At 43.9% G+C, this 26,019-nt stretch overlaps 3 protein-coding genes across 5 annotated transcripts in view; 1 reads left to right on the forward strand and 2 right to left on the reverse strand.

Annotated features, from left to right (window-relative positions):
* LOC147195777 (alcohol dehydrogenase 1-like) overlaps nt 1-13,689 on the reverse strand; it is a 51,431-nt gene extending 37,742 nt beyond the window's left edge. The window contains 2 exon segments of the mRNA XM_086126600.1: nt 3,991-4,091; nt 13,671-13,689. Of these exon segments, the coding sequence (XP_085982726.1) occupies nt 3,991-4,008 (18 nt within the window). The 5' untranslated portion in view covers nt 4,009-4,091; nt 13,671-13,689.
* Nucleotides 12,951-15,832, forward strand: insm2 (insulinoma-associated 2). Its single transcript, XM_086126596.1, has one exon. It carries the CDS (start codon nt 13,006-13,008, stop codon nt 14,587-14,589), a length of 1,584 nt encoding a protein of 527 aa, XP_085982722.1. The 5' UTR covers nt 12,951-13,005; the 3' UTR covers nt 14,590-15,832.
* A 10-nt stretch (nt 15,833-15,842) lies between these two features.
* Nucleotides 15,843-26,019, reverse strand: part of ralgapa1 (Ral GTPase activating protein catalytic subunit alpha 1) — an 81,101-nt gene continuing 70,924 nt past the window's right edge. For 2 of the 3 annotated variants that reach the window (XM_086126593.1, XM_086126591.1), the window contains exons 46-47: nt 21,644-21,752; nt 15,843-17,876 (exon numbers count right to left, since the gene is read on the reverse strand). In XM_086126593.1, the coding sequence (XP_085982719.1) occupies nt 17,789-17,876; nt 21,644-21,752 (197 nt within the window). In that variant the 3' untranslated portion in view covers nt 15,843-17,788. The remainder of the gene's footprint in view (nt 17,877-21,643; nt 21,753-26,019) is intronic. The other variant, XM_086126592.1, reaches the window with a different exon arrangement.

Here is a 26,019-nt window from a genome sequence, read left to right on the forward strand (position 1 = left end):
CCTCCGTAAATGGCCGGGCTGATTTAGCGATCTCTTCTGCCGCAATAAAACTGGACGTGACAGCAGCCTGGCTTTGTGATTTGGTCTTTTTTGAACAGAGTCTGTTGGGATTTAAGGCTTTGTTTTAATTCCTCAACCTTCTGTAGCCTTTGTTCCATGTCCATATTCTTGTTTTTGTTCGCGTTTCGTTTCATGATGTCATCTCGGATTACACTCTTTCAATACCGCCACACTTTCTCCGCACAGAAGACAGAGGTTTTCCAGCTACATCCGTGAACATGTACTCCCACCTTGTTCGAAACCACCGGTTCTCAGTGTCCACCTTCCGTTTTGCCATTTTTGATGGGTATCTGAAAGCTAACGTCACTGTTATGCAAGCGACTGCTGCACTAATAAATATTGAAATAAAGCAGCCGACTGCTTGGCGCGTCACCATTGCATTGTGGGAAATGTAGTATTGGTGCATGTAAAAGATCTGCGTGCTGCCGGCTTGCAGCGGTCTGCGGGCCGGTTCTAATAATAAATCAATATCATCCCAGGGGCCACTGAAAACCTTCTCGTGGGCCGGATCTGGCCCGCGGGCCGGCACTTTAACATTTGTGTATTAGACTATGGAAACAGGTGACTCCAGAGTCTTTCATATCTGGACTGTCAACAGTCCTTACTGATACCGTGACCGGTGTATTGGTGGGGAGAGCTCCTTTTAAGCATTTGTTGCCCCCTTCCTGATTTCTGTGTTTTTGCATATTTATCACAAATTTCATTTCATCAAACCAATTTAATATCACAGAGACTACCCAAGGAATTACAGGACACAATGCATTTTCTAAATGCCACTTTCATTAAGGCATAAAACAAAGAAAAATCAACACTACCTGTCCCGATGTGAAAAAGGAATTGCTCCCTTGTTAAATCACAAAGTAACGGGTGATGAGCAACAGTTTTGGGAAAGCTGAGTTTAATTTCACAGGCAACACCCGCACGCCACATTTGTTTAATCAAGAAATCCCAGAAGTAGAATCTGTCAGAAAAAGGAAAGTTCTCAAGATACAAACGCATCATGCCATGATTCAAAGAAATTCAAGAAGAAATGAGAAAAAAAGCTCTTGAAATCTAGCAGTTCGTAAAGCGTTACAAAGCCATTTCCAAGGCTCCGGCGGACCCCTGTCAGAGCCATTTTCCACAGAGAAAACTGGTAACACTGGCAAACATTCCCAGGAGCGGTTGACCAGCTACAATTACTCCAAGAGTGTGACGACGATTGATCCAGGAAGTCGGAAAAGAACCTACAACTCCAGACCTCGCTGGCCTCAGTTCAGGTCAGTGTTCACAACTCTAGCATCAGAAAGACAGTGGCTAAAAATGGCATCCATGGGAGAGTTCTCAGGCAAAATCATTGCTGTCCAAAAAGAACACAAAGGCTCGTCTCACATTTGCCAAAAGACATCTCGATGATCCCCACGACATTTGGAAAAACGTTCTGTGGACTGATGAGTCAAAATTTGAACTTTTTGGAAGATATGTGGCCTGTTACGTCTGGGATAAAAAAATGGCACAGGGGTTCTTCCTCAGGACCAGGAAAACTTGTTTTGATTGATGGGACAATGAATTCTGCTGTCTACCAAAAAATCCTGAAGGAGAACGTCGGACTATCAGTTCGGCCCTCAAACTCAAATGCTCTAGAACCATACAGCATGACAATGATCCGAAGCACAGCAGCAAGTCCACCTCTGAATGGACGAATTTAAGTTTTTGGAGTGGCCAAGTCAAAGTCCAGATTTGAATCCAATTGAGATGCTGTGGTATGACCTGAAGCGTGCAGTTCATGCTCGAAAACCCTCCAATATGGCAGAGTTGAAGCAATTCTGTGAAGAATAGCCGCCACAATTACTCCAGAGCAATGTGAAAGACTCATCACCAATTCTCGCAAACCACTGATTTCAGTTACTGCGGCCAAAGGTGGCACAAGCCATTATTAGGTTCAGGCGGCAATTGCTTTTTCACAAAGAGACACATTTTTGTGTGTTTAAATCAATTGAAACTGCATTTTTTTTATTTTCTTAGGTTGTCTCTGTGTGATATTAAAATGTGTTTGATGAACTGAAATCTTTGCGTGTGATAAATATGCAAAGGACACAGATATCAGGAAGGGGGCAAACATTTTCTCACGACACTTTACTTGCACTTGCTAAACAAGACAAGGCTGTGAATGTTGTCCTCAAGCAAAGGTTAACCTTTCACAGACTGTGTGCGGATGTGCATGGAATGGCCTTGTCAAACTACATGACTTTTTTTTTCCGTTAACCATGGTCGCACTGCCAAGACTACCAGATAAATATCGTTCTGTGTCTTGGACTGAAAAAAAAAAAAAGAGAAAAAGAAGAGAGAACATGGGGCCGTTCCTTCCCGGACACCTCACGAACAAACATTGAGCACGTCACACTGCACGGGCTATGATGCATCGAGACAACTCAAAATCAGCTACTTCACGCTACATATGCCTACGACACATCGGTGGGCTGAAAATTGGGCTACATTTGCGTAGTCTAATGTTGACTTATGTATACAGTATGTTAGATGTATTTTTTTTTTTAAAAACACATCTTACATTTTTTTAATTAAAAGGTTGATCGTGGACTTTTTTTGCTTAAAATAAATGAAGAAAATATAAAGTAATCCAAAATCAATTCAAGCTAATGTTATGTTTATAAAACGCAACAAACATTCAGACACTGCGGTTTTTGACACTCCGGTTTTTGGAAAAGCTACATTACCTTTGCTGAGTCATCATTACATTTCAAATGGTTGTACATTTACTCAAAATAAACTTTAGCATGCTACAGTCAGCTTTTACCATATTTAACAGCAGCTACTTTATGTGGAACATCACATGATCAAAGATGAAAAAAAGGAAAGCAAACTACTGGCTGATGACATGATGGTTTGAACCCAGACTTGCTAAAACTTTCTTTTCTTGTTGCATACGTTGATTGCGCACTCTGATGTGGCACTCTACACCTAAAATGTGACCTTTTTTTTTTTAGTTATCAATTAGTAATTTTTCTCCATTTTTGGCCCGTATTTTACCCCCTTTGACACACATTAATATGTAAATATATAGTGCTTTCCTGAATTTTGTAACGTCGGAAACTCTGGTAGGGGAACTTCTGGTTGCGATGTGCTGCCATCTAGTGGTTTGCGTGGCTTATTTCCTATATTGCCTCAAAAAGCCAACTGGACGTGAACAAGTAAAAGCACAAATTACTACTACGGTCGCCCCACAGCTTGGCCCGTAAGCCCATTTATAACTACCACGAGCACACAAATAGCCACCTACTTTTAACGGCTGTCTCTATAAAGTACACACCATTAGAAGCTGGTGGGACGCAGAAAGATACGACAGTTCCAAAGGTCAGAAGACAGCAAGAGGTGAGGCAATGGGTAGAACGTACACAAAATCAAAGTAGAGTTGGCATTGAAAAATAAAAATATGATTTTTTTTTTGTTTTTTTTTTACAAACGCGTTTCTTAAAAACAAAAAACAAGTCAACTCAATTAGTAGACAAATAAAGCACACGTTTTTTATTAGTGCACAAAATGAACCAGCCGGTGATGGCCAAGCGGACGGGGCATAACTACCGGGAATTGACATGTTGAGACGGGTGTGTCTTAACCTCCATGGCAGAGGCTCTGTCGAACCCCTGAGACCGATTCACGGAACCCCGAGGGTTCGATCGAACCCAGGTTAAAAACCACTGAATAACACTAATGTGAAGTCTGACTGAACACAGTAGCATGGTTTCTTTGTGTGTCAATAATAATGTGATATATATGGTACATCATAGAACTCAGATTAAAAACAATAATCATCAAATGGTCATGAGTTACACCTCAGGGATCCCATTTTGCATGATATTCATTCATGTTGGTGTACATAAGGTACATACTGTATATATTCACTATTAATATTATTCGTGACATACTACTTACTTTACCAGCCGTGGCCATTTTCGTAGTCGATGTTGTTTCCGGAAGGACGGGAGGAGCTGCGAGACAACGGCTGCAGCTGCTGGACAAACTTCACCCCCAATCTGGGATTTATACAAACACTTAAAACAATGGGTGGAGCTTCAGGCTCTGAAATAAAGTTACCGACATGCGGTTTAGATCTCATTGGAACACGATTAACCCTCCTGTTACCTTCATATTTACTTGACCCCACAGATGCAGACAACTTGTCCAGAACAGTGAAAATATATCAGCTTTTTCATTTTATGTTCACCCAGTTGCCCCCATTTAGATTGCGAACAGTCATCAAGGATAGCAAAGAAGCTATCCAGGGTCATTCATTTAGTGACGTTAAACATTGAATGGGGTCAAATTGACTTCACAGATTAGGAGGGTTAATAGATACAGATTCCCCTCACGCTGTCCCCACTAAATCACTGTTTACAATCTGGCCATCACAGAAATAGGATTTCTGATTGAAATGGATTTCTCCCCACAAAGACAGAAGCAACAAAAGAAGTGTGCGAAGTTTATGTGCAAAAGTTTCCAATATGTCAACAAATAACTGCTTTTGCAACATATTGATAGATACCGTGTCTTTGGCAATGTTTGAAGAATAAAGAGCTTAAATGCTAGTTTTCAACCGTAGTCCCAAGACAGGTTTCTAAAATAGCATAGTGAGACACATAAAACTTTAAAACCACAATGGCAGAAATAAGAACCAAATAGGTAAGATATCATAAGCCAGACAATACAAACAGTTGCAGCACTCAATTACATGACAAAAGACAAATCGCTTAAAAATGAATCACTGGTTGGCCTCCACTGGGTCCTTGTCGTACGGAAAACAATGCGAAAATGATTCCATTCGTGTTGTCTGTTTCTTAGCTGGAATTCAATTCATTCGTTTTCCGATCCTCTTTTGTCCTCACAAGGGTCGTGGGGGGTGCTGGAGCCTCTCGCAGCTGTCTTCGGGCAGTGGGCGGGGAACACCGTGAACCGGTCGCCAGCTAATCGCAGGACACACACAGGCGAACAACCATCCACGCTCACACTCACACCTAGGTACAATTTGGAGTGTTCAATCAGCCTGCCATGCATGTTTTTGGAATGTGGGAGGAAACCGGAGTACCCGGAGAAAACCCACATAGGCCCGGGGGAGAACATGCAAACTCCACACAGGGAGGCCGGAGCTCGGATTGAACGCGGTCGACGCGCTAACCACTGGACCACCGGGCTGCCCTAAATTCATTAGTCACTTAAAATGTTTTTTGTTTTTTTTTTTTAAAGAGTCGAGGGCTCAGACTGAACTGTACCTTTCCTTGCAGCCATGTTGTTTGTGCGAACGTACACTGCTTACTGTCAGTGGAGACATGCTTCGAACATTAGAAAAGAGGAACACACAATAATGTCAAATTAATTGTTCGAATCGATTCATCGGCTAGCCTTCGTTGTACTCATGAATAGAATGCTGAGAATAAACTCAGGTTGAATCAACAACAGAAGTCTGTCTTACTGAGAACATGAGCCATGTTGAGATACAACCAAAACCAAAACAACATGTCCATTGGATCGTAAGGTCAACTTGTTAAGAACACAACTAAACTGGCAGATAGTCTGAGGCAGGAACAAATATTTAGACTCATTTGAACTGGATTAAGTGGCAACAAAGGAGATAGAGGCCCTAAGGCACTGGTGTCAAACTCATGGCCTGGGGGGCAGATCTGGCCTGCCACATCATTTTATGTGGCAGGCAAAACCAAATCAAACATGTCAACTTCCACGATCCTTTCTAAAATGTCAACCAACATTTTAATTTCTCATATATAATTAAAGATATAACCCCTCATTACAGTAATTTAAACAACAGTTGGATAAACCACTTTTCTTGACTTCTAAATATGGTGATAACGCCCCTCCAAGGGAAACGGGAACTAAACCGTGGCCCGTGAAAAAAAATGGGTTTGGCACCGCTGCCCCAAGGCAGTCATCAAGTTTAATAGTTAAACAAAGTAAATCCTCAAGAGAGGAAGGCTGATCTGGAGTCATCAGCTCTTCTTTCACAAATTACCTGAAAACAGTACAAGTAAGGCTGGTTCATCCCACCGACATTTGACCAGCAAAACCTGAATTCGACAGAAACGGTTGCGACTGACTGTGAGTTGCAAATGGCAATTTTCAGCCTCCACTTCTCAGGGGCTGGTCAAAAACGGGAATTCCGTTGAAAAAGGATCAAACCAACTCTGAACAGGAGAGCCTTTCTCAAAGGGCGGGAGTCCACTGATCTACGTGTCTACCTTGTAATAAACCAAAGGCAATCTTGGCCGCATCAGAAGTGCAACTAAAAGGGTGCAAATCAAATATTACAATTAGTTAACAATTAAAGGGACATGTTATGTTTCCTGTCAAAGTTAACTGTAGGTATGTCTATGATTGTATATCGGTGGGCGACTGGTTAGCACAAAGGGCTCACAGTGCAGCTCAGCAGAGTTCAATCCGACCTTCCTGTGTGGAGTAATGTTTGCATGTTCTTCCCGTGCCTGTGTGGGTTTCCTCCCACATTCCAAAAAACATGCGTGGCAGGTTGACGGTACACTGCAATTGGTGTTCGTTTTGGTTACACGTACAATTACCGGTAAGTTATATTTTACACTTATTGTTTACACTATAGTTTACACTTATTGAGACCCTTTACCATTAATAAGATATGTATTTATGAATAAATACAATACAATATATCTAAAAATATACTAAGTTTTCTCCAATGTTTTTCCGACAGATCAACCACAGTACACTCAATTCTTTGGGGGAGCGAAAGTATTTCGGGAAGCTTTTGGTAACGATCTTGAAAAAATGGCTGCCATCTTGCATTTTCAAATGGACCCTCAGATTATTAATACAGTCGGCCCTACAGAACAGCTGAGACAAGTTTGCTTATATATTTTGCATGATGTTTCTGTTATCTGTTCTGCTACAATTAAGTCGAATTAATTGTTCATCTTTTCTTTTCCAGAGAGTAGTTCAATGTGTTCATATTGTTAATCGTTAAAAACACATTTACATTAAACCTCATGAATCAATTGGACTGATTATTGATTTGCATTTTTGTAGCCCCATGTTTACATACGCTGATGTGAATTGCAGTATATTGATCATTTTCATATAATTCGATTAACAATGGTTAGGACACTTATGTTGTTGTTTTTTTAAATTCCGCCTTGGTTTTATGTAAGCGATTGTCTCCTATGTTAAAACAGCCACCCTTGAGGTCCTATTTTCAACAAGTTATTCAGGATTTAAAATTTTAGGCCGGATTAATTAAGACAACCAAGAGATCAATAGACTAATTTCATGGTAGTTTGTGTAACACAGGACACGCCACGACTCTCAGAATCCCAGAACATCCGCAGCTGAGTGCAACTACGAAGAACAGTCTGCACTTTGAAGAGCGATATGGAGGGAAAGAGAGGAACTTCACTTTCAGTCCACTAGATGGAGACAAATGACGATTTTACAGAGATTCGTCTTGCTGAGATTAAATTGAGCACCGTGTGTGAGTTTGGTGTCTTTTTGGAAGAGTGAGCTTTCAAGAAATAAACACAAAAACGAATTTTACTGAATCCATGGCAAGGTTTTGGAAGGGGGGGCTTTTGCCCACTTTCCAAGGCATGCAACACAACTTTACGCTAATTTTGTTTGTGTAAAGCAGTGGTTCTCAATTATTTTCTGTCATGCCCCCCCCCCCAAGGAAGAGGAAAATATCTCGCGCCACCCCCCACCGCACGACTATAAATAGTATCATTTGTCGATAAAATTGTTATAAGTGCATCTTTGCATAACACTGTATCCTTATTAACGTATAAGAGAATGAAAAAAAGAAAGAAATATGGTCCAATTTTATGGACCAACTTACAACAAAGAATAGCTTTAGTAACTGGAACAGAAAAGATTTAAAGTGCATCTGAAATTCAGAAATAACATTAAATCCTTCATTTAACAATAAATATTTTTTTTACTGACCACGTCAAACCATGCGATACTGAAAAATAAAATTTCATACAATCAATAACTAATAATGCATTCAAACTAATCACCAACATTATCTCAGGAGCACAATATATTTTAAAAAACTTTAACCAGCAAAACAAAACTATATAAAAGAATTTGTACTTTTTTTTAAAATCAAAGATGATGTCTGGATTAATGGCTACAATGAGCACATTTTGCAATGCACAGCTTTTCGAAGCGAGGTTTGAAGCAGGACACAGCAACTCTCGGCTCCTCCTCAATGTGGAGCCGGGACCTGTATTTTAGTTTACCGAAGTAGCAGTCACAAAGCGGCATGATTGTTGGCAATATTCGGCACGTTTTCGCTGAAAAAAAACTCAAGCAGCTTATCAGCGCGATTGGCGTGTAATGTCTCTAAGTGACGCCTTAATTTATTTGGCTTCATGCTGTCCGATACCAAAATTTTTAGACACAGTATAAGCCGGGGGTGGGCAAACTCCGGCCCACGGGCCGGATCCGGCCCGTTGGTCTTTTTAATCCGGCCCACTGAAGATTGGTGCACAATTAAGGTTGGATTGCATTCATTTCGTTTGGACTTGTAATGACAGGTATTTCAACACCAGGTGGCGCAGTTACTTCAAGTTGCAGAGCACAGGGAGGGAGGGGAAGACGAAGAAAGAGGGAGAGAGTAATGACCATGGAAGGGAAAGTGATATGTATCTGATTAAACGAAGCGGGTAACAAAGTACGAAACATTCAGGAGACGCCTGGAGTCGGAAAGACTCAAATCTACGAGACTTTGAAAAACAAGGAAGCGATTCTTACTCAGTCTGATTTTGGCAATTTCCATGCTCAGAGTGAATTGCTTGTGGCTCGAGTAAATGAACATTTCCTAGAATGGTTTGATTGTTATCATGTTAAAAACTTTCCGCAAACTGGACCGCTAATAAGAGTCGGAGAGCAGTCAAATGTGTAGAGCGTGAACAACAGGGGGCTCAGTACACATCCTTGAGGAGAACCGGTGCTGAGTGTGATGGTGGAGGAAAATGTTACATTATTACTGGCATACAAAGACATTGTGCCATCTTCTTTATTTTCTATTTCTATTTCTAACTTTTGGCCCGGCCCTCCACAATATTTTCTGCTTCTCGTTTGGCCCCCCCGGGAAAATAATTGCCCACCCCTGGTATAAGCAGATCGATCTTTCCTCGTCCGCCACCTCAGCCATGTTGAAGCCAAGCGCCACATACGTCTAGTCTCTTATTTCCTCCCTGAGAATGCTCCCTGTGCAAACTCTGCCAATGAGAGCGCCACTGCCCCCTAACGTAGTGGAGGTGCAACTGCACATTATTTTAGGACAGTAAAAAAAATAAAAAAGCATACTCCCCGAGGTCAAACGCGCCCCCCTTGACGGAGCCCCGCGCCCCCCCTGGGGGGCGCGCCCCACTATTTGAGAAACACTGGCGTAAAGGCACATAAGAACATGCAGAGGATGATTGCAAATGGCACATATCTCGTATATAAAACGCTCCATAGCGATATTGTGAAGGTGAAAACACACAGTTCTAGTTGTACTGACTTGACCTCTGTAAAATTCATTCTTTGCACCACACTTAATCTGTAAATTTTAAATATGTAAGAAATTGCAATGCCTGATACAATCTCAACTGCTGGAAATAATGATCTTTAAGGCCAAAATATCTGTCTGAAAAGAATGATTTTTTTTTCAAGAATTCTTTTTAAAGGTCTGGCGCTAATTTAATCCAAATACTGTATGCTAATATTTGTAGATCTGACTGTGATATCAGTATCCAGCGCATGTCACAGTCTCTGCGAGTGTCTTTATAAACCAGCTCAAACTACCACACATGGGCAGGGTGGCCTTTTTCGAAGTTTGGGACAACTCCCAAATGGCCGGTGCATGCAGACACAACAAAAAAGTAAATCTGCAGGCTGAAATGTGATTACTCGGTCCATTGCAGATGTTTGTGAATGTCTTATTTTGATGAAACACAAAAGATCAGTCTGCTTTCATGAAGGACGATCAAAATTGGAGAATACAGTGATGACTGTTGAGAGGCTGACATCAGAGGATTTAGGCTAGTTTATGTTCAACAATGGTGCAAAATGACTACTCGATTTTTAAAATAGTGGACGATGAACTGATGAATTCTGATGCCTCGAGAAATTGTATGACTATTTTCCCCACCTTGTTTACACAGTGATTCGTATTCCCCACATCCCCAGACGGCCATCATCAGCCCAACAGCTCCGACACTCCGAGCTTGTTCTCACACTCAGCCCTCTTGATTGATGTCCAGGAGAGGGAATTCGCCTCCACCAACCCACTGGCCCAATGACAGTGCTGTATGTCAGTGTGTGTGTGGGTGTCTGTAGAGGGGTGGGGGGGGGGGGGGGGGGTCTGGCTGCATGGATGAATGTCCTTCTGATCTCTTATCAGCCAGAACAGTTCCTGCTGGGGGGAGGCTGGGTGCGATCGTTGCCCAAACACACACACAGACACGCACGCACACACACGGGACTCTCGTGCTCCCGAGAGGGAGACATTAGCACGCACGTATGCAGGGGGCGTTTCCACCACACACAGAGGGAAATCCATTCCCAAGCTCTTCCCACCACCAATAAAGACACTTCAATGGGGCAGAGACCTTCATTAGTAGTCTTACATAGATATGATCGGTAACTGCAAGTCCCATGGGGGCTGTTTTTAAACTTCAACTAAAGGCACCACGCAAACAGAGCAGCGTCCTAACAGACAGCTACTATCATTTCGAATACTCGTTCATTTTGTGATGACTTGGACAAAGCAATAATAACTGTAAAAGACCTGAAAATAAGACGAGGCTCACAGGCAAGAAGCAATGAGAATCTATCGATTATGTAGCCTACCTAGTTCAAATATGTATATTTAAACACATTAATATCACTCTCTCTCTCTGTATATATATATATATATATATATATGGAGCCTATCCCAGCTGACTTCTGGGCAGTAGGCGGGGGACACCCCGAACCGGTTGCCAGCCAATTGCAGGGCACACAGAGACGAACAACCATCCACGCCCACACTCACACCTAGGGACAATTTATTGTGTTCAATCAGCCTGCCATGCATGTTTTTGGAATGTGGGAGGAAACCGGAGTACCCGGAGAAAACCCACGCAGGCCCGGAGTGAACATGCAAACTCCACACAGGGAGGCCGGAGCTGGAATTGAACCCTGCACCTCTGCACTGCAAAGTCGATTATGCTAACCACTGAACTACCGGGCCGCCCTATATGTATATAAATATAGATATACACACACACACACACACACACACACACGGTGGTAAGGTTGTCGACTGGTTAGCACATCCACCTCACAGAGGTGCAAAATTCGATTTCGGCTGTGTCCTTCCTGTACAGAGTTTGCATGTTGCCCACTTGCCTGTGCGGATTTTCTCCGGATGCTCCAGTTTCCTCGCACATTCCAAAAACATGCGAGGCAGGTTAATGGAACACTTTAAATTGTCCCTAGGTGTGATTGTGAGTATGAATGGCTGTTTGTCTATGTTTGGCCTGTGATTGGCTGGCAACCAGTCCAGGGTGTCCCCCGCCGACCGCCCGCCCAAAGACAGCTGGGATCGGCTCCAGCACACCTACGACCCTTCCATCCATACCACATAATATCTGTGCAATTTTTAATTTTGCTTTTTCTACTGATTAAATCAAATCATGAAATATTCATTTGAAATATAAATTCACACAAATATATCTTCTCTTACATAGATTATAGAAGGATTGTTTAATCTTTATGCAAATAAGCTTCGAATGAAGAGGAGCCTTTATGTATTAAGCCACGACACAACTGGCCTCATTCTGTCTGGTGACAGGTGACAACTTCCATGACTCTATTTGCCAAAGGCATTGTTATGACTTGGGGAAGGGCCCCAGGCCAGGTAAGAAAATAGCTTTCAAAACCATGACGAGTTTTTTACCTCCATGGAGGTCAATTATAAGACTTAGTCTTTTGTTTTTGACATTGACAGATGAACGTTAACAATTAGAAGGACATTATGTCATTTGTAAATGTTAACAGGATCCACTAGAAGCATCTGGTAAGTGCAATTAATGTATTAGTCTTTAAGGAAAAATATGCATCCTTTTCAAACCTGTTATAATTACAAGGGTGTTTTTTTTAAAGTTTTGAATACTGACAAAACTGCTCATGAGCAGCTTCTAGGAAGTATAATGTCAAAATGTATGTATAACCTTAGATTTCTTCTTAGATCACTTCCATTACATATATACTATTAATTAAACAGTTTATCTGGTCAATCCGGCACAGAATAACAATGAAGTAGGAGATTCCACCATTGCGGCCAAAAGATTCTGGTATTTATGCTTCCATGATTTCACCATTTCTTAATGAATAGCCGTGGTCCTGACATATCTTAGTCTGCAGCCAAACTTAATCGCCCCGCTGGCATTTGAAATGTGAACATTTTCTCATCACTATGCATTTCTCTTCAAGTTATTCAATGTACTGTATGTAAAACTAGTAAGAATAATTTGCACAGTGTGAACGTTTTTATTTAATTTGCCTCGATGTTGATGAAAATCTTTTGATATACACAAAGTTAAAATTCTTTCCAGGATCCATCGTTATAAATAACAGGAAATTGGGCCACCAAATTCTAAATGTACGAAGATGGTCTAATAATGACGGCTTGCATTATACGGTCCTGGTGTAATGGGTTGGGAGCGCACAAGAGGGTATCAAAAACACGCACCGTGCTCCAATCGCACCTGCCCCCCCCCCCCCCCCCCCCCCACTCCCACCACCACCACCACACACGCACACACACACACTGAACCCTACTTGAAAGTGGCTTCAGACAAGAGACCAAGCTCTTTCCAGCCTGGTGGTGCCACGAGCATCATCACGATCACCACCACCACCACCACCATCAGCATCATCTTCAGCATGCCTCGAGGATTCTTGGTGAAGAGGACCCGGCGATGTTCGGCGTCGTATCGAGTGCGAAAAAGTAGCAAACTTGCCACGTGTGACGATGACATGGAGCACCGCGCGGAGGCTGAAGTGAGCGAGCCCGAGCCCGTGAAGGAGAACCACGTGTGGGGCGTCCCGAGCCCCGACGTCGCGCCCCCACCTGCGCCCCGCGAGGACTCCGCGGGGGTCACTGAAGTGTGGAACCTGCACGTGGAGTCTGCTCTGGAGGCGGAGGCGGACCGACGCGCGCAGTTGCCGGACTCCGAGGTGGACACTGTGACTCCCGTGGGTGACTTCTCGTGCTTCTTCCCACCTCCGCCTCCATTAATAGAAGCCCGGAGCTCCAGACCTTTGGAGCCGCGCGGCGAAGTCGAAAAGGCGTCGGTATTTCCCGAGACTTGCTCGTCCTCAGCCCCGGAAACCGAGTTGCCGTTTTTGGTGAGTTCAACGCCGACGTCGATGCGAGTCGCAGCCTCCAACACGCACTTTTCACCTTATGGTCCCGCTCCGAAATACGACAACGACATGGCGCGCCTGTTCCCGACACTAATGAACCACCAACACCAGGCAGCAGGGAGAAAACGCTCATTTCCGGAGCCGAACAGAGCCAACAGAACCAAAGCGAACCGGAAGCTTACCTTCGAGGACGAGGTTACCACCTCTCCGGTTTTAGGTTTGCGCATCAAGAAGGAGAGCCCCGAAGCAGCGAGGCGACAACACAAGTCGTCGGGAAGTCAGCCTCTGGGGGAGTTCATCTGTCAGCTTTGTAAGGAGGAGTACGCCGACCCCTTGTCCCTCGCCCAGCACAAGTGCTCCCGTATCGTGCGCGTGGAGTACCGCTGCCCCGAGTGCGACAAAGTGTTCAGCTGTCCCGCCAACCTCGCCTCCCACCGCCGCTGGCACAAGCCGCGTCCGGCGGTCGTCGACCCGAGCAGAGGCCAGGCGCTGTCGGCGAACCAACTCGACGCGGACGGGAAGGAGAACGAGTTGCTGTGTGTTAATCAGCACCAGGCAGCGCGGGACAGTTCCGCGGTCCCGGACTCCTCCTCGCCCCTCTTCCGGCAGGACAGCCCCCCGCCGGGCCTGCTCATGTTCAACGGCAACTCTTACGAACCTCTGGCGTTTGTCCAGGCGGAAGAGGAAGCGGAGGTGTACGACTGTCGTTACTGCGGCAAGAAGTTCCGGCGACAAGCTTACTTGAAGAAGCACATGGCGACGCATGACATGGGGACCGGGCCTTCACCGCCGACGTCGAGCCGCCCGGTAGTGTTCGCTTGTCACCTGTGCGGCGCGCGCTTCCCGTCGGCTGACATCCGCGACAAGCACCGCGTGTGGCACGCCGTGAGGGACGAGCTCCTGGGGGGCGCACGAGGCCACGGCTTCGGGGCGGAGGGATACGGCGTGGACAGAGGGTGCGAGCAGCAACTGTTCGCGTGCAAACACTGTCCGGCCACTTTCCTCGGCTCCCCGGGGCTCACGAGGCACTTGAGCAAGTGTCATCCCGGAGACAACACGCACGTCATCATGCACATGGCCGTCAGGCACGGAGACGCCTGACTTTCTTCTTCCACTCACCCGTGAGCGGACGCGACATGAGGCACACCGACGCGGGGAAGATGTCGAGACTCGGTCAGGCCCGTGAGTGACATGGGCTCGAAAAATACTAGGTACTATATTTCTGTAGGTGGGAAGACGTATTCCCGAAATTGCAACTGAGTCACAACGCGCCATATCGTAGTCCATCACTAACATGTAACGCAGAATTAAACTCATAACTACAGTAGGCTCAACATTTGCATGAAAAAACGGCTTCTTGACCGGAAATATAAAACGGTTTCAAGAGAAAAAAAAAACGAAATTAGGCGGTGTTAAGTTGTTGGGTGCATTTTGCCCCAATCATGCAGCTAAATAAGGTCACCAAAATATTAGAAAACGGTTCATAATTTGATACAGTGAGAAAAAAAAACCACTGCCAGAACGCAAAAGCACAATAAACATTGTCAAAACAAACACTCTGATTATAAAAAATCAAACTGTGATGGATACTGCCATGTTTTGGGATCCCTGCTTACATGATGTAGTTGTGCGTCATGTTTTGTCCTTCTCAAACTTCTGTTCCAAAACAGCAAAGAAAAAACAACAAAAAATAAAAAACCGCACGAGCTAAACAATGAACTATCCGCGGTGCTGAAACTCGAACAGTCTTGGAGAGAAATTTTCACGATGAAATTATGAATTTGAAAATGTGGAAATTCAGAAGAAAAATGTGTTCTTCGTGAATTACTCTTAAAAACGTATTGGCTTCTGGGGAAAAGTTGGTGGGAAGTCAATTGTTTTAGCTCCCATTTCTGATCTCTGCCTTTGGTTGTGTACTCACTCGAGTAAACGGGGCACATGATTGATCAGCCAACAGCTACTGCAGTCAGGTTTTACTTGACTTGTGTGAATCACACAATTAATGACTGTCCTTGACGTTTTAGACTTTTTCACAGTACAAACCCAAGGATGGAAAAAAAAAAGAAGACCACCTCTCTGCCGTGACATACCTTTTATATTAAATGTGCCAGTTGACCGAGGCATACAATATTTTTCATACGGGAATGGATAATAACGAAGTCCTCTAGTAAAATGTCTAAACGATTAGTAACTACTGTTGAAATATCTGCTGAAAGCATTTTTTTTATGCCCCACATGTATGTGATTTATCGCAGTGTGTATGTTTAAATATATTTAATGTGACATAAGTGTCAATAAATATTCACGCCGAACGAGGATCCTGTGTTCTTTTAAACCAATATTACACAACAGAGTGAATATTATGAACAGTTTATTTCCGACACAACCATTCTGCTACTGCGTGTGCGTTTACTGTCGATGTTACACAAGCATTGACTGTAAGATTTTGTGAAGAGCTCTTTACATGATCAAGACGTGCACTTATGGTACTGGGCTGGCTGGCATCATGCAGTAGCCTTTGTATAAGTGCCTGTGGACAGTGTCTGAAATGCACATATGTGGGGAAAACAAAGCAGCACCCTTCTCAACTTCGACCATTTGGTCAAGGTCTGCCTCACTGGTACATGGGAAAAGGAGTCAGACGATAAACTGGACATGCTGTTTCCAAGGTAGCACACCGCACACAAAGTTGATCATTGAAACGGAACTATTTTTGTAACAGAATCGGGGCAACGTTGCGGGTACATGTCAAAATACGTTTCGAAATGCATTCAAAGAGGAAGTTCTAACAACATGATATTGACCTTTTTTTTTAAGCGTGGCAAATTTTGACATGCATCAAGTTGTATACACATTATCTTCAGAATTTAGAATCTATGGAAGGCGGAAAAAAAAAGAAAAGACAAACATTGTAACAGCAGGTACAGCCCATTGCCGTGAAACAGTTCTTTAAACGGCATCGGAAAAAAAAAGTCAAGACCAGCAAAACGTTCTTCATAATGCCAGTGAAAGACATTTCATCGAGATCACCTTTTGGGAATCACGGCCACGACTATTTCTTGGAAAGATACAGAGTGGGATTGACACCTCAGATATTTTCAATTTATTTTAAGGCACTTCTACTTCTTTGTGTTCAGCAAAATTAGCCAGTGATCCACAACAACGGTACTTGAGCTCTTGATTCCAGACTATACGTTGAAAATAAGATTTCATAATTGTAATAATTGCAGTACCTTTGACTTCTTTTGTCATTTTTAATGCCTACTCCAGACCGAAGTACTTTCTGTTCATATAAGAGAAAGTGTTTTGACGCGTAAAATCTTGGTAGTATGAACGCACGTTTGGTTTTTGCAGCTATTGGCACGTAACAGCATATCACTTTGTCGATATGAATGCATCGAACATACACATTTATACTCAAGAGGAGCAAAGAAAGATAAAGCAGTGGTTGTGTTGCGTTGAATGACAAAGGCAACTACAGCCTTGCCAGGATAAAGGAACATAAAATAACCGATAACTTTACTGAATAAAAGTTAACAAACATCAGTGCTTGTCCACATTTTACAGCAAAAATCTACAACTCATTTGTTCAACTTGACCTGTAAATATACAGAATGTATTTGCTTTTTTTTGTTTCTTTGCTTGTTTTTTTTTTTTTTTTGGACTCGAGACTTTTCTATTGTTGGCAAACCATTTTCAGTTGCTATTTACATCTTGTGAGGCCAACTTGGAAACCTCTGTCGTGAACTTCATAGATGCAACACTGCGATGAAAACAAAAATAGACTTACAGCATATTATAGCTTCATGCAACTTTCCACGGAAATAATACAATTATACAGTGTTTTTTTTTATGATATCATTAAATACTGAAGATCTCATGAAGAATACAGGAGTCTGAGTCACACTATCACAGCACGTGTGTCTGCGAGTGCACACACACACACGCACACGCACACAATCACAGTGGTCCTCACAAGAATAGTCATACAAACGCACACACACACACACACACAATTCTAAAATAAATGTACAGTCTAGAATATTCCACAAAATACTGTTGTACAGACAGCCCATAACGGGTATTTTCGGAGCATATGAATGTGACATCCAAATTCTGACAAGTATCTATTGCATTAGTTTTTTGGTTTTTTGGGGGGGGGGGGGGGGGTTTCATTTAAAGTCCAGTTTGAATAGGGTGCAGGTCCAGAGCCAAAGGGGATGCGATAATGCACGCGCCACATCAATTCTTATTGGCTGATCCAGATGAGCGTCGAAGCTTCATGGACATGCGCGTCTTGCTAGTTCGAGGAGACATGGGGGAGGCTGAGTCGCTCCCGGCCTCCCCAAGTGCCGGACTTTCTGACCGAAGAATCTCGAGGCAGGAGCCTGTAGGGGAGGAAGGGGAGGAGGTGGCAGGGGGATATGGTGAGGGGGTGGGAGGCGAGGCGAGGTGATGGGTGATGAAGACGATGTGGGGGGTGAGGGGGGGGAGAGTTACACTCTGTCACACACACACGTGCACACGCACGCGCACGCCACGCACGCACCTAGAGACAACTAAAAATCGTTTTTAAGGGCTCATTCTAATTCCATAAAACACAAACGTTATTTCTAAACGGACAGACATACAACAAGGCACGACTGATAAAGAGCAACATTCTGACATGTAAAGGTGAAAAGGTTAGACCGCACGAGTTTGTGTGTGTGCAGGTGTGTGTAAATGAGATACTTTTTGAAAGTTTTATGTCTGCATGTTGCTAATTTGTTTTCGGAACTGTTCTTATTGAAATAGATATACAGTGTGAAAAGTATGATTAGAGTGGGTTCTAAAGTCCATATTTTCCAAACATGACTCGTCATTCGGATGATTTATTTTTTTTTTTTGCTTTGACTTATTTGTTTATTCAAAAGAATCATATCGCTTTTCCTTGTGCTAGCTTACTGCTATCGAAGGGCTAAGAAATAGCATCGCTAGTCACTGTGTACCTTTTAAGTTGTAGATATTTCAACGCAAACAGTGCAATAAAACATGTAGACAAGATAACACTATTCACGGGCATATATTCTTTATCCTCTCTGAAACTATTGCTTAAGTTATTGAGTCAAGTTATAGTAGTAATGAAAGTCATCTTTGTTTGTCTCCGTGACTGTATTTTACTGCCCCCTGGCAGGCAAGGCAAAAAGCATCGCAATGTCTTAATCATGAAGCACACACTTTATTTTATTCTAGTGAATTGGTAGCACTATGTTTTTGTATTGTACAATATTAAATAGTGCTATTTCCCTTCAGAAAAATGCATCACAGCAATTTTTGTTTTGTTATTTTGAGGTGGCTGCAACAGTCTAATGGCACTGCCATTTATTTTAATGCGGAAAGCTGATCTGAGTGATCTGACTTAAGAACTAACATTTGTCTCTCAAGGCACCCCTGCACACCTTTTTCTGAATACTTTTTGAGTGTGGTAGGAGGCCAGTCTTCAAGTAGGCTAATTGTGCCCATGTCCTATATTCGGTTTTCTGGCTCCTCGCTCACAAGATGTGACTCAAAATAATCAATGCTGCGCTAAGAGTGGTAGAGGGGGCAATATGCTTGAAAACAATATAAGTAAGTCATCTTCGTCGATATTGATATATGTTGAATGTTCAATTGCATTTATTTATTTATTGTGTTTCAAAATAGTGACCCGGAGGGAAAAAAGCTGAATGTAGGAAATTCTATTTTAAAAGATAACATTTAAAAATAAAATTATTGTCCAGGCAACATGGGTCCCCCCTCCCATGGGCTCACCACCTGTGGGAGGGGCCAAAGGGGTCGGGTGCTTTGTGCTCTGGGCCTTGGCAGTCATCTCCCCGGCTACGGAAGCTAGCTCTCGGGACATGGAAAATCAACTCTTTCGAAGGGAAGGAGCCCAAGCTGGTGTGAGAGGCAGAGAAGTTCCGACTTGATATAGTTGGACTTGCCTCAACACACAGCCTGTGGCTCTGGTACCAGTTCTCTTGAGAGGGGTTGGACTCTTTCATTCTGGAGTTGCCCACGGTGAGAGATGAAGAGCAGGCATGGGCATACTTATTGCCTCCCGGCTCAGTAACTGTACATTGGGTTTCACACCGGTGGACAAGAGGGTTGCCTTTCTCCGCCTTCAGGTGGGGAGACAGGTAATGAATGTTGTTTGGGCCTATGTATCAAACAGCAGCTCCACCTGGGGATTCCATCATTTTGCTGGAGGGACTTCAATGCTCACGTGGGCAATGACAGTGAGACCCGGAAGGGCGTGATTGGGAGGAACGGTCCCCCTGATCAGAACTCGAGTGGTGTTCCATTATTGACTTCTGTGTTCATCGCATCCATAACGAACACCATGTTCAAACATAAGAGTGCCTATATGTGGACTTGGCACCAGGACACCCTTGGCCGCAGTTCGATGATTGACGATGTGGTTGTATCATCGAATTTGTGGCCGTATGTTTTGGACACTCAGGTGAGGAGAGGGGCGGTGCTGTCAACTGATCACCACCTGGTGGTGAGTTGGCTCCGATGGTGGGGGAAGTTGTTCATCCAACCTGGCAGACCCAAACGTATTGTGAGCATCTGCTGGGAGCACCTGACAGAATCCCCTGTCAGGAGTTTCAACTCCCATCTCCAGCAGAGCTTTGCCCACGTCCCGTGGGAGGCGGGGGACCTTGAGTCCGAGTGAAACATGTTCTGCACCTCGATTGTTGAGGTAGCCGGTCGGAGTTGTGGCCTTAAGGTGGTTGGTGCCTGTTGTGGCAGCAACCCCTGAACTCACTGGTGGACACAGCAGTATGGGATGCCATCAAGCTGAAGAAGGAGTCCTATCGGGCCTTTATGGCCCGTGGGACTCCAGAGGCAGTTGATGAATACCAAGCTGAACGCAGCTTCAGCGGTCGCCGAGGCATAAACTTAGGCATGGGAGGAGTTCATTGAGGCCATGGAAGCAGGTTCGAGGAAATTCTGGTCCACCATCCGACGTCTCAGGAGGGGGGAAACAGTGTACTAGTAACACTGTGCGTAATGGGGTGTGTTGCTGATTTCGGTACACTGTGAGTTGGTGGGCAGAATACTTTGAAGACCTCAATTCCACCAACGTGCCTTCCTTAGAGCAATCAGAGTCTGGGGACTGTGAGGTGGGCTCTTCTATCCCTGGGTTTGGAGTCATTGAAGTGGTTAAAAAACTCCTCGGTGGCAAAACCCCAGGGCTGGATGAGATCGCCCGGAGTTCCTCAAGGTTCTAGAATCAGGCATGTCCAGCTCCTGGCCTGGAAGGCCACTGTCCTGCCTGTTTTCCAGCTCTCCCGCCTGCAACACACCTGATTCAGATGATCAGCTCATCAGCCAGCCCTGAAGCAGCATTAGAACGACCCTAATTATTTGAATCAGGTGTGTTGCTCCTGGGAAAGCTGGAAAACAGGCAGGACGGCGGCCCTTGACGACAGAGTTTGGACACCCCTGCATGTAGTGGGGCTGTCCTTGGTTGACATGCCTCTGCAACATCGCATGGTCATTGGGGATAGTGCCTCTGGATTGGCAGATCGGGGTTGTGGTCCTTCTTTTTAAGAAGGGGGACCGGAGAGTGTGTTCTGACAACAGAGGGTTCGCACTCCTCAGTCTCCCTGGTAAGGTCTATTCAGGGGTGCTGGATAGGAGGATCCGTCGGGAAGGCGAGTCTCAGATCTGGAGGCAGCAGTGTGGTTTTCGTCTCGGCTATGGAACAGTGGACTAGCTCTACACCCTTAGCAGGGTCCTCGAGGGTACATAGGAACTCGCCGAAACCAGTCTACATGTGCTTTGTGGACTTGGACAAGGCGTTCGACTGGGTCCCTTGGGGAGTTCTGTGGGGGGTGCTTGGGGGTATGGTTTATCGAACCCCCTGATATGGGCTGTTTGGTCCCTATACTACAATGTCAGGGTTTGATTCGCATTGCCTGCAGTAAATCGGATTCATTTCCAGTGAGGGTTGCACTCTGCCAAGGCTGCCCTTTGTCACCCATTCTGTTCATAAGCTTGATGGCCAGAACCTCTAGGCACAACCAAGTCAGTGAAAGGGTCTGGTTTGGTGGCCTCAGTATTGTATATAATACTGTAGTTCTATTTCAGTTTCTATTCTTAGATTATTTATGTATTTCTGTCATACCATTCACAGCTGGCGTGAAGGACCTTCTGCTTCAGACCTTTGCCTTTCAGCCTAAGCCGAAAACTATCCAGCGGTTTGGGGCCCATTAGACACAGAACACTATGCTCCTCTGAGGAGGATGGATGGATGGATGGATGAGCCATGCAGGAGAAGGAAGAATATCACAAGACAAAGATGGAGTGAAACAAAAAAAGGAGAAACAAACAAAAAGAGGAAAGGGAATGAAAGGGAAAAAATAAAACATGGAGCGAAAGAAGGCAACACAAGCAAGTAAAATAACCCCCAAATATCAGAAGAGGGATGGAGCGAGAGAGCGGGAGAGTAAAAGAAAATGAGAGGAAGAGAGAAAGGAGAGGAAGAGGAAAAAGCGGAGAGGAAACCAGCAAAGAAGGAAGGGGTGCAAATTAATGAACAGGAAGGAAAGGGAAAAGGTATAGAGATGGAAAAGCACAGGATGCAAGAAAAAAATTAAAAGCTGAAAATAAGTAAGACAAGGCAAAAAAAGAATAACACAAAAATGGACAGAAAACAGAAAGACAGTCCCAGGGTGATCAACAAATGATTCACCTCGGACAAGGACGCCACTTTGAATCGACTTATTCTGACACCCATAGCAAACAATTTACACTTATACGTGTAAATCTGCTAGCCCTGTAATTTATTTCGATGAAATTCAACTAGATTAGATGACTTTAAAAAAATACATTGCTAAATCAACACATCTGTTTCAAAGAAAACTTTCAGCTTTGAAAAGCCAGAGACTGACTGAATGTGATTAGACTGTAATGATGTACCGGTACCTACAGTATGTTGAGAAACATGAACGTGTATACTGTACTTTGTGTGTGTGTGTGTGTGTGTGTGTGCATGGTGCTAGAAAAGCAGACGGAGAGGAACAGACATGAGGTTAGGGTATCCCACGGTCAGTGAGATCAAGTCAAGTTACAGTGTTGGTGGTCAGGTTGAAAGATCAAACTTTCTCATAATTCATAGTTCAACACAAGGAAGGATGTGTCATGTCCACATTAGAGTGTGGTTTGATAGTTTGATTAAAAAAAAAAAAAGACCAGTCCAAACAGGGCTGATCAAGGTCATTTAACACTTTTGTACTATGCTGGAATTGATGTGACATTTAACTTGATACACAAATTTTGCACCAAACTGCACTCAAAAGATGCATTGAAAATGACAATTCCTTCGGAAAAAGGCAACCCAGTCTCCCAGAGACACATGCAGACTTGTAAGTGTAGGATAGGCAGAAAAAAAGCAGAGTGAAGACAGGGGCAGGTAAAAAAACAACAACAAACAAACAAACAAATAAAAACAAATAGGAAAAGGACATGTGAGGCTGAACTGTGAAAGGAAAGAGCCAATCAGACTGTTGTGCAAGTGGCCGGGCTTACCTTTTAGCTATAGGCAAGTGACACAATACGATCTAAAGAACGGGGGAGGGGGCAGAAACAGAGGAAGAAAACAGAAAAAGAACAACCAAACAAAAAGATACAACAAATGAAGATAAGGGATAAACAGAAATCAACCAAAAGGGGAAGAAAAAAATCCAAACAAACAGAACGAGAAGAATGTTTGATCACTGCGTTGTTACAGAAGGGCGTTAAAAGGGGACTTATTTCAGAGCACAGGATGCCTGCAAAATTAAATCATCAATGAAAACACTCATCCACCCCGAAATGACGAGCCTTCATCTGTTCATGTTTGACCAAAATGTCACCGTGTGCTCTGAAACTTGCAAGTGTTTTGAGGCTGAACAACACACGGCATGATGGCTCCTTCGGGCGGGCGACACGTTAGGCCATTCGGTGACTTGCAAGACTGGGCCAGAAATCCCCGTCCTTCATCTGTCGCACTCGAGCTCCTCTGGAAATATTCCACCCAGTTCGGTGAGGTTTAACTTCATTGTACAATGCCGCATTCTTTTTATTTCTGTCGTGAAAGGTGTCCGCTTTCATTAATAATAGGCCAGAGGAGGAATTGTATTAATCATGACATACTGTAATTTCCGGACTATAGAGCGCACCTGATTATAAGCCGCACCCACTACATTTTTAAAGGAAAAAACATTTTGTACAAACACAAGCTGCACCTGTCCATAAATCGCAGGTGCCCATATTGTAACATGAGGTATTTGCAATGAAAGACAGTACACAGAAAGAACGTTTCGACATTGAATAACATAACCTGGCGGCCCGGTGGTCCAGCGTGGTTAGCGCGTCGACCTCACAGCAGAGGTACCGGGTTCAATTCTAGCTCCGGCCTCCCTGTGTGGAGTTTGCATGTTCTCCTTAGGCCTGTATTGGTTTCCTCCGGGTACTCCGGTTTCCTCCCACATTCCAAAAACATGCACGGGAGGCTGATTGAACACTCTAAATTGTCCCTAGGTGTGAGTGTGAGCGTGGATGGTTGTTCGTCTATGTGTGCCCTGCGATTGGCTGGCAACCAATTCAGGGTGGACCCCGAAGATGGCTGGGATAGGCTCCAGCACCCCCCATGACCCGTGTGAGGATAAGCGGATCGGAAAACGGATGGATAGATTGATAACTTAACCTTAACTTTTTTTTCTCTCAAAATAATGCCTGTAGCGGCAGCACGACGGCAGTAAAACAGCACTCACATGGCTGGTTTAAAAAAAAAAAAAAGGCAGACAAAGCATGACAGTTCCCGAGTAATGCTTTGTTTTAAAATGAAAAAAATCCTCGCATGCCGTAACACTCGGTACACCATTCCTTCATTACGCTTTCTACCATCCACGCTTTCGTGTCAACTTTCAAGACAATATCTTTCAGGAGGTTTTCTTTTGGCATATGTAACCAGGTGAACAATACTATGACTGTTGTAGTGAATGCTGTCTTGTTTAATAAATGGAGCACTGTCACTTTAAAAGGAGCGTTGGATAATCTCGTGAGATTTGGACCACCAAGTGAAGTAAGACGAACGGTGAGCTGTGCTTAGTCAGACCTGATGTATCTGCGATCGGCATTGTAACTCGGCTGATTTTAAGAGTAAAATATCGTCATTTGGAAGTTTGAACGTGTCGCACAGTTGGTTGTGTGAACAGCCGTGAAGCAGGGGAGATTAGATGTTTTCCGCATGTTTCGGGCACATACAACATGCCGGAAAGTGATCACAAGCCACTACTGTTGTCTATTTTTGTATACTTTTCTATTTGTTGGTCCCATTTGACATATCTCAGTCGTTTAATTTATGAGTACTGTACATTTTCTATGTTCAGTCGGGAATAGCCTTCATAAAAATTATTTAGTGTTTTGCGTCAAGTCTGTCATAGACCCAGCCACACAGCTTTCGGATAGCAGTCGAACTCAAAACATAGGTGAAGTGAGCCCTCGTGGCCGGTTGTTTTCACTGTGACACATCATAGCGTCTCACTGTTACCTTTTCTGCTCAAGCCTCCCTGGCGGCCGGTGGAAAAATATTTAAACAGGCCGCATCGTTAAATAAGCCGCAGGGTTGAAAGCGTGTGACAAAAGTAGCGGTTTATAGTCCAGAAATGACAGTATATTAGTTGGAAATCATTGTATCATATTTACAGTATGTACAGTATATTATGCAAAGTAGACACATCGCTACAGACCGATCCCTTTAGGTTAAGTGTATGACTTGCTTGTTGCTTGTCAAAATGTGCCTTGAGATTGTCTGGCGACCGGTCCAGGGCTGTACCTCGCCTCTCACCCAAAGTCAGCTGGGACGGGCTGCAGTTTACTCGCAGCCCTCATGAAGACAAGCGCTATGAGCGCGAAATGAAGTGAAGCGTGTCCACACCACCCCAACACAGAGACTACACCAGTCGTCCTGCATGTCATTCAGCCTCAAAAATAAAGTTATTAATATCATGATTAAAATAAGCCACAACAGCTGGTGAGATGAGCAGGTATGACAGGACCAACAAAATTACACAAACATCTGGTGACGGCACCAAAATACAGTATTGCCAAATACTGTTTTTACGCCTGAAGATCTCATCTCGGTTAATGTTGTAAAGACATTGTCGAGCGTAGTAGCAAATGTAACGCAATCGTAAATAACTGCAAAATGAAATAATTCCATTGCCTATGAGTCACAGGACAGCACACCATTTTAAATGTCATTTAACTCGGCTCATAACGGAAGAATGAATTAGGATGTGTCTTAGTGGGACTCATATGAGAGGCATACGTTACGTGCAACTCCCAATGAGGGTGACAGTAACCAGATGCCAGCTTAGATGCCAAGGACAGAGAAATTCTTTGGAATACAGACTGAGATGACTATGTTGTAGCGTGCCCATATGGACATAGATATTTTAAAAAAAAGAAGCATTTTTTTTCCCCTCCACATTTTGGCATTTCATCGATACATAAATG

The sequence above is a fragment of the Hippocampus guttulatus genome, chromosome 13, assembly GCF_054856545.1.
Source record: "Hippocampus guttulatus isolate MCC_2025c chromosome 13, RoL_Hgut_1.0, whole genome shotgun sequence".
Lineage (NCBI taxonomy): Eukaryota > Metazoa > Chordata > Actinopteri > Syngnathiformes > Syngnathidae > Hippocampus > Hippocampus guttulatus.

Excerpts from the sequence above, each read along its gene's own strand:
- insm2 (XM_086126596.1), top strand. The coding sequence starts at position 13,006 with ATGCCTCGAGGATTCTTGGTGAAGAGGACCCGGCGATGTTCGGCGTCG.